At 38.3% G+C, this 15209-nt stretch overlaps 1 protein-coding gene across 2 annotated transcripts in view; it reads left to right on the top strand.

Moving 5' to 3' along the window:
* Nucleotides 1–15209, top strand: part of LOC134650986 (uncharacterized) — a 30492-nt gene continuing 15283 nt past the window's right edge. Inside the window, exons 1-2 of one of the 2 annotated variants that reach the window (XM_063505954.1) lie at nucleotides 1–129; nucleotides 622–662. In XM_063505954.1, coding sequence (XP_063362024.1) covers nucleotides 67–129; nucleotides 622–662 — 104 coding nt within the window. In that variant the 5' untranslated portion in view covers nucleotides 1–66. The other variant, XM_063505953.1, reaches the window with a different exon arrangement.

Here is a 15209-nt window from a genome sequence, read left to right as displayed (position 1 = left end):
GTATAGTTAATCGACGACACGCCTGCGTTAGTGGCGCTCTCGCGACGCGAGCAAGCGAGGGACGTGATGCGGACGCTCGCCAAACATTCACGGACCACGCTCGTGCCGTACGCCAAGTTCAAACACATGGTAATTATATAGTGGTATAGTTAATCGACGACACGTCTGCGTTCGTGGCGCTCTCGCGATGCGAGCAGGCGAGGGACATGATTCGTACACTCGCCAAACATTCTCAGACCACGCTCGTGCCGTACGCCAAGTTCAAACACATGGTAATTATATAGTCACATATAGTAGTACAGTTAATTGATGACACGCCAGCGTTAGTGGCGCTCTCGCGACGGGAGCAAGCGAGGGACGTTAAGCGGACGCTCGCCAAACATTCGTCGACCACGCTGATGCCGTACGCAAAGTTCAAACACAATAGCAAATATTATAGTGGTACATTTAATTGACGACACGTCTGCGTTCGTGGCGCTCTGGCGGAATTTTTCACTGAGGCGGAGATGAGTGGTAATATGGATTACAACCGATGCTATTGGTTGATTTCCTCACGTCTCTTCTCATCTCCGCTCTGGCTCAGTGGAAAGGCAACCTAACGATTGTTTTTTTGTCCTACAGGCTTCACAAGACAGCAGACACTGGCGCAAGGAGGAGTACACGTGCGTATATCACTTATTTATCGTTGTAATAGCCGTTGGCTTTGTTTTCCTTCTCTTCTTGGTATCCAAGGTAGCGGAGCCAATGATGATTAAGTAGATTAATCTTTAGACTTCCAGGATATTTGGAAATTCTCCGCTAGCCCGCTAGGTCTCTGGATAGAGACCTATATTATAAAGGTCTCGCATTCTAGTTTGCATCTTAATTTTGACAAATTAAAGTTGAATTTGTCTTGGCAAGTTTTGACGACTCGGCCACGGGCTAGAGGTTAAGATTGGAAGAATAACATAAATTAAAAATTGAAATATGAAAGGAAAAGATAAAACTATGAAATAATAAGAGAAAGACTAAAAGAAAATCGAATTTTTACTTATGAAATTTTTGACTCTGTAAAATTTTTGCGTGTCCTTCTATTTTATGCAAGTACATGAATTCATAGTGAATCTAAGTATATACGAAGGCACCTATTATTTTAGGTAAAAAGCATTTATATTATATAATAATATACTTTAAATAGAATCATAGATAAATTAGGTACCTATTTAAAATAAGAGCTACGCGGACAGTTTTGTACGGAGCTCTATAAATATTGATGTCTAGACCGTAGTCCATATACTTTTCGAAATGTTAATATAGTGACTTTGTTATATACGTTATTTTAAATTAAATTCGACTTAATTTTATAGAATTTTCATTTAGGTTGAATTTCACAAAGAAAGCTTGTTAACTCTTTGAACGCCACGCCTGTTAACATAACGCGTCATCGTAAACCTTATCGGAATGTATAGTTTGTAGGTTTCTAGTAGAGCCCGAAGGCTTATCCTATTGTCTATTGTTCAGTAAAACCGCACGTGCTACTTACCTGCAAAAAAGGGTCTTCATTATTCTATTTGGCACCTGAGCGCGGGCTAGTCCAACGCTCAAAAAACCAGTGTAGGTGCGCTCTCCGATAACGCGCCTTTGTTACGCATCTCGATGACACATTTTAGACTGGTTCTTTAGCGTTCGACTCGCCGGCACTCAGTATTTCGGTTACTGAGTTGAACGGACCACACACATATTTATCCATTAGTCCATTTTGAATCTTATTGCAATTTCCATAGGAGTTGTAATTCAATTACCTGGGTAAAGTGAACGAATGATTTTTTATGCAGGTGTGGTTGTGGCACGTGGCACGAGCGGTTTTACTTAACAATAGACAATAGGATAAGCCGTCGGGCTCTATTAGAAAGCTACAAACTATACGAAGGTTGATATTACACTGTAAACATGCGCGTCTGTTGACGTTTGTCAAAGGGTTGAGCAGAGTATTAAAAAACCTAGCATTCTTATCCAGGTGTCCAAAAATAAAAATAAAATAAATTTCCTGGTGAATAAGTAGGGATCATTTTATTTTACACTTACTAAGTGAAGAAGATTTCCGATTTATTTTTATTATGAAATTGTATTTTTAATAATTTTAGGAGCTTTTTGTCGATATGCATATTGGCTATGAAACATATGATCTGAGAATATAAAATTATGTGAGATACTGTTTACTGGTATGTACATGTAGTAGATTATAGGAATATAAGGTTTTTACGGTCCATGTTGGGCCACGTTGCTTAGTTAAGTTAATGTTTTTCTAACGGCTTTATTTCGCATAACATTGTTACGGTTTTAGCTAAAAAACAACTTTTTGCGAAAATAAGTGCCCTCTATTATGTTACCAATTCCAGTGTTCTTAATACGTCCATGTCACGTAGATGATACATTTGTCGTATGTCATCAATTAAATCCTAGCGGTGTTGCGTGCCAGTTGGTTCGGAATCTCTAGGTTTTTGTCGAAATAGATCGAAAATTAAATGAAACACATTCCTGTTTCGAGCACGTTAGCATATTAACAATAGACTAAGGAACTCAGGAATGCCATAAATTGATCATTTATTAGCCATTGAAGATATTAAACATATTACTAAGGAACTAATTTCAAGTACCCTCTGTATCCTCTAGCCGCCCGGAGACCTATAAAAAGGTCTCCTGTTCCATTCTAATTTGAACCTTGTGTTGACAAAATAAAATTTAATTTTGCTTGGCAAGGTTTGACGTATGGGCGGCTAGGGGGTATTGAGACATTGATTGGCAATTTTTAACCTCTAGCTGCCCAGAGGCCTATAAGAAGGCCGTCCGTTCCATTGTATGTTGAATCTTTATATTGACATACCAGAACTGCATTTAAAGTTTTGATATGTGGTCGGCTACAGGCACAGACAAGACATCCTCCAGACTGAGCATAGTAGCGCTACCCCCTCTGCCACAAATATACGGTAGTTTTACTCTATTTTCGAGTCAAAGTGTCTTTGTGTGACGTCCGTGTCTTTGAACGGACCAATCACGGCACGGGACTCGCTCACCTCGTCCCCCGCACCCCAGTATTTTTGGCAGCATCGGTTTCTTGAAATAATTGCTCTAAACTCCGTCTAGAGGATTCCTAGTCTATGGCTACAGGTTAAGCCCATTCTGTAATACGTGACATCACTCGAAATAACAATGTGACTCTAACGTTATCATTATTTAAGGCTGACACTCAGTTGCACAAAGTCCAAATTTTGAGTTTTTAGTAAATGTAATGAAATAATAACGACTCACTTCTTACACATTAGAAGGATAACACATGCCCACGTGCCATCTCTTTTTATTTCCTAAAGATAAAAAGTGATGCCAGCCGACTAGGCGACATTGTTTGAAACGACACTTGTGCAAGTGAGTAATACATATACAATATATATGTACATACATAATGTAAGATCTCATAGATTTATAAGTGTCTTTTGAAAATAAATATAACTTTTATACAAATTTGTTTTATTTGTTAGAGTCATATTGTTATATAGGGTGATTTTGGACGCATTCGTTCAAGGATCGAATACTAGAGTTTATTTGCAAAAAAAAAAAATCCGCTCCAACCCGGGGTTTTAGACTTTTTCTTTTTATTTGTACATTATTGCCGTCAAAAAAATTACTACTAACCACGAGATATTTGGTAAATTTGTAATACTTTAATACATACTACTCACTAGTCTCTTTCATTCACAATAGTTGTTTTTTTTAGCATTAGAAATAAGGTAAACAATCTTGACGTGTATTTTTATTGAAAAACACGTTTTAAAAATAAATAATGGCAAATATGTAACAATTATGAATCTAATACGATCATTTATATTCTTCTGCTTTTATAAGTAATAGGTAGTTACTGATTTTTAAAAAGCGTTTTTCAATTAAAAGACATATCAAGATCGCTTACCTTCTTTCCAATGCTAAAAAAACGAACTATAGTGTCGTACATATTTGTTGATAATATTCATTTTTCGACGGCAAGTCTAAAAAAATATAATGTTGAAAAAGTATCTCGGAAACCATTGGTTCACCCCTGTTGATAGGAACTTAAGTGTTGAAAATAAACTAATTTTGGCTTCTTAAAGGAACGCGTCCACTTCAAAATCCCCTTGTATAGTGACATCCTTAAAATGACCACCAGGCCACCACTTAATATGCCGTACTAAACCCTCATTTAGACGGCGCGAAAACTCGCCTGCAACTAGGGTTGTCGTATAATAAATGGATTATCCTCTTTAAAGTCCGGACATCACCCTAAAAATCATGAAATGTAGCTCAGCTTCGGGACTAAAACTAGTTTATATGTATAAGCATTTTTACATACTTAACCAGTTAACCAGTCCATTGCTGACCATAATAACTTTACTGGCCGCCTCAGTTAAACAGTAGACCTGTATCTAATTTACGGAATACGTTTCAAAAGTAAAATAACCGTTTAAATCAGAGACAAGTAAATATTCAAGACGAATAACCTCCATACAACCCCGCGTTCATTCCTTGTGTGCCTTTTTTTTCAATTTTAGCTTTACACGTGTAAAATCTGTCACCTACCGTTGTTATGACTTCTAATCGTAACACCGATTTTCCTGACCGCTGTCACATGACACATATATATATTATATATTTAAAAGCACATGCTGTATATTTGAAAGCACATGCTTTCAAATATAATATTTACAATTAAAGTATAATAAAGGCATTTTACACATATTCTTATCAATTAATGGCGCCATCTAACTGCGGTCTGGCAAATCTAATTTTACAGGCAGGTGGCAGTTTTCATATGCTAACTAGAATGTAAAAGTAATATTTAATGTCATCCACAACATTGACTATTCTCGCGGGCCTAGTGGTGTTGTATGGAGGCTGGGTTATACATAATTATTTTATAGTATACTTTCGTGTCTTTCCTGTAGACATCGAATGTTACAGGAATCTATAATTTAATTTTTTACGTTGCATTCTATTCTATTCTATGTACCGGAGTCGTTAACTTTTATAGTATAGTCCACGGGAGTGACCTTTTTCTAAAATGTGTTTGACCAGGCTGTCAGTCTTCTTTATTTACTAGAGACTGGTTTAAACATAGGTTCGTTAAACAAAGTCGCGTATTCTGTAACGGCACAGCGTATTTCAGTGCGCATTCTAGTTTTATAGGAGCTATTGTACGGCGCGGAATCGTGAGAGGATATCGGTAAGGTGACCACGCTGCAAAATGTATCTAAAATTACGCCACATTTATTTGTCATATTTCACCTGCTCTAACGGCATCCTAAAAGTGTTTGCAGGAAAGCCTGATTCTCCCATGCACAGACATATTAATAAGTTAATGATCATGGGTAGTTAATTGTGTACATTTTAATTTTATCGATTTTATTTGATTTTATTTATTTATTGTGATTTTACTAATTTTTAATTTTTATTAATTTAATTTATTGTAAATTTTAATTTCATTTATTTATAACTTATGTAGTATTTTAAATATTAACAATAGATTTTAAGTCACTTTGTACCTAACACCAATGGATCATAAGTTATCTGAATAAAGAAATTATATTATTATATTTATTTTCGCAATTTGGAAGTGTCTGGGGAACAATAGATAGCATATTTATTAGAAAAATTTGAATCGCACTGAAAATGGAATCGAAATATATCTTTCAAAAAAACCATAGGTACACGTTGCTATGTAATTTTGGCACTCTGAAAAATTCGAATTTCTGCTCACACTGTTAGTGCTTAAGAAAGGAGACTTAGGCTCCCCGAAACATGTCGCGCGAGTGACTAAAAACACGTGAGTTTAAACCGTAAAAATAGTTTAACAAAAATAAGTTTTTTCTGTAGGTACCTATATTTTCGTTTAAAGAGTTCTCTAATAGTAGTTTATGCAACAGTGATATAATAAGGGTTCTTAAAATTCAAGGGTCGAAGTTACAAAACGAGACGTAGTCGAGTTTTGTAAAAAAAGACCCGAGAATTTTAAGAACCAATTATGAGCTGTTGCATACATTACTTTTTCTATGACAGCTGCAGCAAAAAAAAAAATAAAAAAAATAAAAAAAAAAAAAAACAGAGTTATTATTAAAAAAAAAGAGTTATTATTAAAAAAAAGAGTTATTATTAAAAAAAAAGAGTTATTATTAAAAAAAAGAGTTATTATTTAAAAAAAATTGAGTTATTATTTAAAAAAAAAGAGTTATTATTGTAAATGAAAACATACCTCTTTCAATCAAGATGATCGGAATTTGTATCTTTAAAAAAAATAAAGCAGTTGTATTATACTCATAAGATGACTGCTAGCAGTCATCTTATGAGCCTATAGACAAAGCATTCAAATGACATTGCTTTAGATATCACTGTCAGTCATTTAATTGACACATTTAAGTGCTGGAGTAGAAAAATTTTATTGTATGGAGAGTTTCATAGTAAACCGCCGCGGCGCGCCGGGTGCCGTTGATCAGTCTGTCAAATACGGTTGGTGCAACTGGCACTAAGTCTTTTTTTCTACGGCCAGCCTATGGTCACCCCACGGCTGGACAATGGCGCGTGGCGATACGGCGACCCCGCGACCTCGCGCGCCGCTTCCGCCATCTCGCATTCGAATGCGCGCGCATTTGCATGTCGCCGACACGTGCGCGCGCGCCAGCCTCATTTACGTGCTGGCTTTTAATATTGTCGGCGAAGAGATCAGAACCGGACGGACAATAAGTCGATCATAAATGCATTGACAAAGTTTTGTTAAGTTTTTGTTGACCATTATTAAAAGTTGCCCTGATTTGTAGTACAACTACAACTGATATATTAACTTAGTTCAAAATTAGTAAAAAAGCAGGACACAAAAACACAGTTTAGCTGAAACGGTAATGGTATCTACCCGTACCTTGAGAATTGATTTAGTAACCATAGGGATTTAGGTTCTTAATTCATAATCGTGTACTACATATTAACAGCTTAGCCTAGTCGGTAGTGATCCTGTCATCCTGATTACGAATCAGGTCCCAGGTTCAAAACCTGGTAAGGGCATTTAATTGCGTGCTTATCACATTTGTTTCTGAGTTGTGGATGTTTTCAATGTGTTTAAGTGTGTATTATATTTATGGTCGTCTAGTACCCACACCACAAGCCTTATTGAGCTTTCTGTGAGGCTAGGTCGATTTGTGTAAGATAGTCCCATAATATTTACCATTTATTATTATTTATATACGTGTAGGTACTTCTTGAACAAGACTATAGTAACGATGTGTACCTATAGTAGGACTAGTTACAATCACGCGTCATCATTAGCATGCCAGCAGTCGCGCGCAGCAGATGTATCGATCTAACCATTACCGCCATACATTTTATATTTTAAAACGACTTATAGCAGCCGGTTGAGTGTGAATATAATAAATGAGTTTAGTTTTATGTAGATACACTATAATATTAAACAAGAAAACAAGTAATATTAGGGCCCCCCACATAGCGTCTCCCGAGCGTCGGCGTCTAGTCAACTCTATGGCTTTTGTTCGACGCAACGTTGGCGCAGCGATACCATTTTCCATAACGCTAACTAACGGCTCGGCCACGACATTGAGCGACTGGCGACGGCGGCAGCGATAACCATAGGTTGGAGCGAGACACAGCGATCGGACCTGTCGTTCCCACCTATGGTTGTCGCTGCCGCCGTCGCCTGTCGCTCAATGTCGTGGCCAAACCGTAAACGCCGACGCTCAAAAGACCTTAGTGAGGTGGTGGCCCTTAAACTAGTACCGTCCGCGTAGTGTTTCTGGCGACCCTACGTTAAGCCCACGTGATCATTTGCATGTCAGCTGCCGTGCGCGGGTGACGTGTCGATCCGACGATTCCCGCCCACCCACTACTTTACATTCGATGACGATGTTCGCAGTATGAGCTAGGAATATGGTTTTATGGGAATGGATTTCCATTGTTGCGTTACGTTCGGTAGTTGGCTGCTTTAATATATTCAGTGTCGTTGAAACTATAGTTGGGTTCTAGGCATGTCCTGGCCGCGTAGCCATCATGCCAATCGCTTACGCTCCGTAGCGACCGAAACGCATATGTCACTGTCGCACTAATATGTAAAAGTGATAGAGAGACACAAAGCGTTTCGTTGTCGAAGCGATAGCGATTGTCACCTTGGCTAGGCCGGCTGGAAAGAAAGTCATTATTAGTCAGTTTTGTATGTAAGACGCTAATTGAGCTCGCACTGGAGTACGGTTATGTTTCGAAATCTTTAAATATACAAAACATCTACGTTACTTTGTAAAGCTTATAGGTACTTCGGTCCGACTTTCTTAGGACTTGATCTTGAAGCGGAGACCAATTACAGGCGAAACAGGTTAGTTACTGCATAACTAATGAAAACACCTTGTTATGAACATTATAGAGACCAAAATCATCATAATGTCTTTACTAACGACGAGAAACTATTTTTTGGTTACATAGTAGTGTAATGTACATTAGTAGTAGTACTTAATCGTAAGTAAATTAGATGATCATTATCATTGCTCTCCTTGAGTACAGTTTTAACAGACTTTTTGTATTAAAACATGCTTTAAGTAGCGCTCCCTATAATGATAACTACCTACGTCAGTTAATTTTTATATCAGCAGGTATCTAATGCAAATTAGTCGATGGCATTTAAGCTTATCTTTATGTTTTCATACAAGAATGTTACATCGGGAATTTTAAAGAGTTGTTAAATTGTGCAATTTTGCAAGTTACTTCGTAATAAGGCATGTAGATGTACATACCTACATAGGTAGATAACGAATAATTGTCGCCGCCTTTGACAAACCTTTTACGCTATCTAGAGATTAAATTCATTAAACAATTGATGATTATGCTAAAGTTTTTGCTACTCAATGCACTTTGTTTTTATACTCGAGCTTGGGTGATCAGATAATGAAATGTATTAAACGAACATCAAAATTGATTGTGCTTTTTTGTTTCTCAAAAACTTATCTTTTTAATGAGTACCTAATTGCCTATGAATGAATGCCGCTTTTGGCAACTCAAAAAGGAATTAGGAAGATTATTTAACTCTTTTGGACCTAAAGTACTGACTGTAATAATGAACTCCAGCGACAGAGTACCTTCCACAAGACAGAGCAAAATAAATATGTACCTAAAATAGCAATAGCGCTTACCACTTTTTTGCGGTGTTTCTGCATGTAAATTACTATGTATGTAGACAGCTGCCCTGCTTAGTTGTATTCACTATTTTATGTTAGGTACAATAGTCCATGTATCATAAATCATAAATCATTTATTTTTCGTGATAAACTAGTTAAACATACAAAAGTAACATGATAAAGGTTAGAAATTCATAATTACACATTGTTTACCACGAAATGGGCTCGCCTCAGCATAATGCTGACCCGAGAGTCAGCGCTGATCTTCCGGCGAGTCCATTTATTGTGGGCCACGATCGCAGCTGTACGGCACGTGTATATCCTGTAAATAAAGTTTTCGTTACTATTTTTAGGCACGTGACTAAAGTTGTAACCGAAGGGTTGGAGCCAAAAGGTGTAAGTCACGGCGTTCTGCTTTAGAAATATAATGAGTGCGGCGATGAGTGTTAAGCTCGAAGCCTTTGCTGTATCTTTTAGGGGATCATCTATACCCCCAACTAAGGGATCGTGCCGACACTATCCAACGTCAATTTCACTTGACATGTCACGAAGTCCACCGACTGTCGTTTCTTACCCGCATTCCAAAATGTCAAGCCTGTCATCTTGACAGCGTTTAACTCGTTTAAGATGTCATGATCGGGTGATAATCCTTTGACCTTCGCCGTGACAAAAATAAGTTGACGGGAATATTTTTTAAATTGGGTGTGTTTATGCTCTACAGAAGTCGTCTGTCGTTTTGAATTTTAAGTACGTGTTCAGTTAACGGATATCTGCCAGACAGTTATTTTAAATGATCTCTGTTAGATTAGCAGTCAAGCACTGGATTTTTTTTCTCTTCCTACTTCTAATAAAAGAACCGTACTCAGTGTTTTTACTTGAGTAGATAGGTACCTAATCTTTCAAAAACGGCACTTACACCCACGAACACACAGATCCTGCTCTGATTTGTTTGTACAAGCTTTAATCGAAAGCTCAGCTCATAACATTCGTCCCCGATGTACCGATAAACGAACAAATGATACATACAAAACCAAAATAACATACAACAAAATCGAGTTCCTTCTAAATTTGAACTTAATTCTCGTTTAATACGGTCGGATTTTTAATGGCCGAGTGTTGGCAGTAGTTGCGTTCGGTGTTGAAACGAACAAAAGTCAAAAACAATTGCAAGCGCAATCCGCGCATCGTAAAGAGTCATCGCGCGTGCGCGGAATGTGTGTTCTCATTGGTGGTGGCAAGATTGCTTTCGAGTCAAGTTTTTGGTCGAACCATCGAAACGTGAGCTAGATTCATAATTCATAATTTATTTAGCTTTTATGGGTTTTACAAGATTTTAAAATATTTACATGTTTCAGCATAAACCCCTTTGGGAACATTACTTATTCTAGGACTTAAAAAACTAGGACTAGATGTCTGTATACCTAGTGCAAAAAAGACAATCTGAGAGACTGTCATTTATTGAATGCTTGTTTGCATTTGCAAGCATGGCAAAGGAACGAAACTGTGTCCACGATAGGTACGGAAACGTACAACGTTGCTAATCGTAATTTTGAAATGTAGGTCTTATCACTATCTCTTTTAATGGTCCCCCGAACCTTAAATTGGCTCTTACTCGGCAAGCATCTGTAATAACACGACAGATGCTATCTCTACTGAGTTACGTGTCCATACAACAGAACAGCTGTTCTCTAGATAGCTTGAGATGATTTAGGCTACAGACAGTGGTCACTAACACGTGGACATCAGCAAAAGGTATCGAGGAATCTGTATCTACGAATATTCCAAGTTACGTTTGCAGAAGAATTCCAAAATCAAATCTCTGTTAACACGGGGTCGAACACGTTTCATTAAAAGGTCACTTCTTGCAGGTCTGGGGATAAAACATCAAAAGTTAACGACCCGGGTATACTTGAGTCTCCAGTACTGATAAAATTTACCCCGTCTGTTAGGGTGCAGTCCTAGCAATTAGCTTTTGATTCTCTTAACTTTGCGATGTTCACAGGAAATAGGTACGTAAAATTGTAAACAGTACGACAGAAACATTGAACCTATATACATACCATTAATACCATATATCCGTTGATAGCTTTTCATTAATGAGTTTCATAAGTTGGGTCGTGACTTTTTTGCTTGAATTACATTGGAATTACTTTTTTAGGGTTTATGATTTTTCATATAGGTATGTAATTTATTGTGTATCTTAGAATAAAAATAATAAGCCTGTGAACAATGAATGCGCACAAACACTTTTTTTGAGTAATCACGAAATAAAAACAGAATTTAATAGGAGGTTTAGGAAATTTTTGGAAATCGTATATAGAAACGACAAAATATTGGAAATAACCGATCGCGCCAACACACATAAAAATAACGTTACTTTGTTTAGTCGTTTACGTTTTATGGCTGCCTCACTTTTCGCTTGCAATACCTAATAAACATAACGCACACACACATATTGGGCCAAATTTGGTATGGTATTGGCAGCATTACATACTTTATTTTATTTTTACAAGTGCTGCGTTACCTACTAACCTTTAAATTCCTTCAACGTCTGATACTGATTTCTTTCCCGCAATCCACACATCTTTTACGGTCATTTAAGTTTCACAGGCCATAAGCGTCAGTGTGAAAACACCCTAATTACACGGGCTCCGTCGCCTTGTACAGGACGACAAAAAATAGATAACACGAGATAACCGCTCAGTAACATTGGGGTGACATGAGCCGTAATTGATAGCTTGTAAGGAGGCATCTGTACGGTTAGTAGAAATAGGAATCTAAACTCATTCTCTTCACTATTATATTTTTGTTATCTTTTAACACTTGATTGGAACAGCTACATTGTTGATTTTCACGACCCCCTCTTTTCTATCCCTGGGACAGTGACAACTGACCGTCATTTTCGACTTTGTCGCCCTGCCCGCTGTGTCACAAGCCCTCAAACTTTTATCGACATGGCAACTTGTCGTGATCGAAATACACAGTATTAGATAATTTACGTGGATATTAAGTAAATTTAACGATATGTCACCTAGGCCACAAAATGTTGAATTTCACTCCTTACTGGTCACATCTCCAGTTTTATTTACCGGGCACAAGCTGCCATTAAAATGTGCACTAGAGCTCCTGCAGGCATGTGCCGACCTTTTACTCGCACTTCCATGTTAGTCCGCTACCTGAACCACACACGACTATAATTGACACACGGTCGCGTGTCAAGTGTCCAAATACGTGCGCGGAACGCCGCCGGCGCAATTTGCCCCGGACGCGTCACTCACCTGTAATTGGCTGCCATTAACTAATGAGATCCGACGATAGCATCGTCGGTACGCGCAAAGCGGGTATCACCGCGATCGCTCCGTTAGTTTTTGGTCGAGGGATGCGCTGAGATTTGGACGACGGCGAATTTTTCCGGTTCGCGCTACGTGTAAAAGGCTTTTTTGCCGAAACTAACTTCCAATCCTGGTACTCTTCATATACAATGTCTGTGTCAACTTCCCGTCAGTCTAATCGAGTCGAAAGTCGATAATATAGAGGTGTAGCCATACCCTGATTATCTACTAATATATGTACCTGGTACCATACTCGTAATAGCGTAAAACCATCGATTGTTGCTCACATCAAGAAATGCCCTACGAGTCCCCATAAAATGACTCTTCTCCGAAACTTCCCGAAGTCAGTATAACTTCACTGATACTCACAATATTGATGTGCGATGTAATGACAGCAGACATAGACCCATCTAATGATTATTTTCTTATTTAACTCTTTTAATTATATTGTTATCTACGACCTGGCCCCTATTTCACCACGGTGACAGGTGCGACAATTCGACAAATGTCACTCTTGCTGACGTCACAGGCATCCATGGGCTACGGTTACCGCTTACCATCGGGCGGGCCGTATTCCTGTTTGTCACCATCATTGTATTATTAAAAAAAACTTTATTATATCGGCAAAAAACAGATATTTCTCTTGCGATGTTTATGATGATAATGATGACAATTGTCACAAGATTTAAAAGAACTTTCGGTAATTCTTGACAGCAAATGAGTTCTGTGTCGGAATTTCGTGACAATTGTCGTGTTTCTTGTGACAATTGTCATTGCCCAAGCACACTGCCCGTCTGATGGTAAGCGGTTACCGTAGCCTATGGAGGCCTGTGACGTCAGTAACAGTGATGTCGACAATTGTCGCACCTGTCACGGTGGTGAAATAGGGGCCAGGCGGCCTAGCCAAGGTGACAATCGCTTGCGCTTCGCCATCGAATCGCTTTGTGTCTCTCTATCACTCTTCCCTATTAGTGCGACAGTTACCGATTGGCACTTTTTCTACGCGGCCTGGAATAAGAGTTGCCAATAAATGTCGGTAACAATTCCCCTTACTATCTGGTGTCTATGTCTTCTCACTGTCGAAGGTAGCCAACGGCGTGTCGAGAATGTCGAAATCTCCGATACCTGCTGATGTGCGAACCGATTGCATTCGATACCTGCTTGTAGCGATGCTCATCCTTAACCTTTCTATTACCACCGTAAAATAACCAACCGGCCCTAACAAGTTGCCGAAAATATATGGCCGAATCTAAATCCCCTCACTACCGGTGTCTGTGTCACCTCACCGACAGCCGAAGGATACCCGACGGCGTGTCGAGATCTCCGATACCGATGTGCGAACCGATTGCAGCAGATACTTGCTTGTAGAGATGCTCTCGATCGATTTCGTCACCGGTAAAAGGGACGCCGCGCGTTACGATAATTATAAAAGGTATTTTGTGGTGGCAAATAACGGATTCGTTTCGTTGTAACTAAATATATATTGCATTCATAACACTGTAGCTACAAGAAAATCATGGAAAGTTATATATAGTATTTGTATGACAAGTGAAATTATACTTTTATGTCAGTAATAATTGGATAGTCTTTGACCCCGTAATTCCCGGTTATCCCTTTGATTTCAGGCTCGTTACTTTAGCCAGCAATTTAAAACATAAAAAGTTAAAAACTAAAACTGAAGAAAGTGTATCTGTAACTACTTTTAAGTTATTTCGCTTTTACTGAACTGTGACGCGGTGGGCCAAGTTATGTTATACAAGTTTTATACTTTTACGGTAACTATTTTCAATATCGATGAAATGTTTGGCAGGAAACCTTAATGGAAACGGCTTAATTCCCACTAAATGCATATACGTACGTGTGAAAAGTCTTATACATATTTCTAATACGTACGTAAATATTTCAAATTCTGAATTGTTGTCATTATCAGCTGACAATGGTTAAGCTATGTTGACGAAATAGACCACTTAGCATAACGAAAAGACAACGTAAAATCCACATAAACTTATCTAATCCCATTATCTCCTAGGACTATAGAAATTCACTGAAGACTTATTACACGAAATTAATCAGCTTAAAACATTTACGCTCACAAACACGGTATCTGCGATCATTTCATTACCTCACAAACAAATCAAGACAACCTTCAAGAGACATTTATCACGCGTCATGTTCCTGAATAAAACAGTTTATAAAAAGGCGTAAAAACCAAGCTGTCCTTAATGCAATATGTCTTTTTGTAAATTGTTTCCCGTTTGGTTGTTTACGGTCTCTGTCCCGCACGAGGCTCGTTAGGCAGGTGAGAAAGGGAAGCGTGCTCTTAATACGTCAGGTTGGCAGCCGTGACAAACGGACGCTATTCTGCCAGTCGACTTGGATTAGCACTGTAGTGAGAGCACGGTCGGTTAAGGCAAGGGCGTTTAGAGATGCACAATTCTGTAGATTCTGACGAGTTGCCGTTTCTTCACTTAAAAATAAATGCAAGCAGACAAAGGTGGAAAAAAAAGTGGACAAGACCAGACACGACACATCACTCTGACGTTTGGAGTAGACCTCTTCAACTTGTTATACCAGAAAATAAAAGAATACTTTGCCTTACTGTAATGGACACTTAATAAAAATAATACCTAAGAAAAGTGGAAGTACAAAAGAGCAATGATTAACTCAAACTCCAGCTACTAGTGTTGAGTACCTATAAACTCTTCAA

The sequence above is a fragment of the Cydia amplana genome, chromosome 9 (genome assembly GCF_948474715.1).
Source record: "Cydia amplana chromosome 9, ilCydAmpl1.1, whole genome shotgun sequence".
Taxonomy (NCBI): Eukaryota; Metazoa; Arthropoda; class Insecta; order Lepidoptera; family Tortricidae; genus Cydia; species Cydia amplana.
The sequence above is the reverse complement of the archived record's forward strand: the minus strand, read 5'-3'. Positions and strand labels throughout refer to the sequence as shown.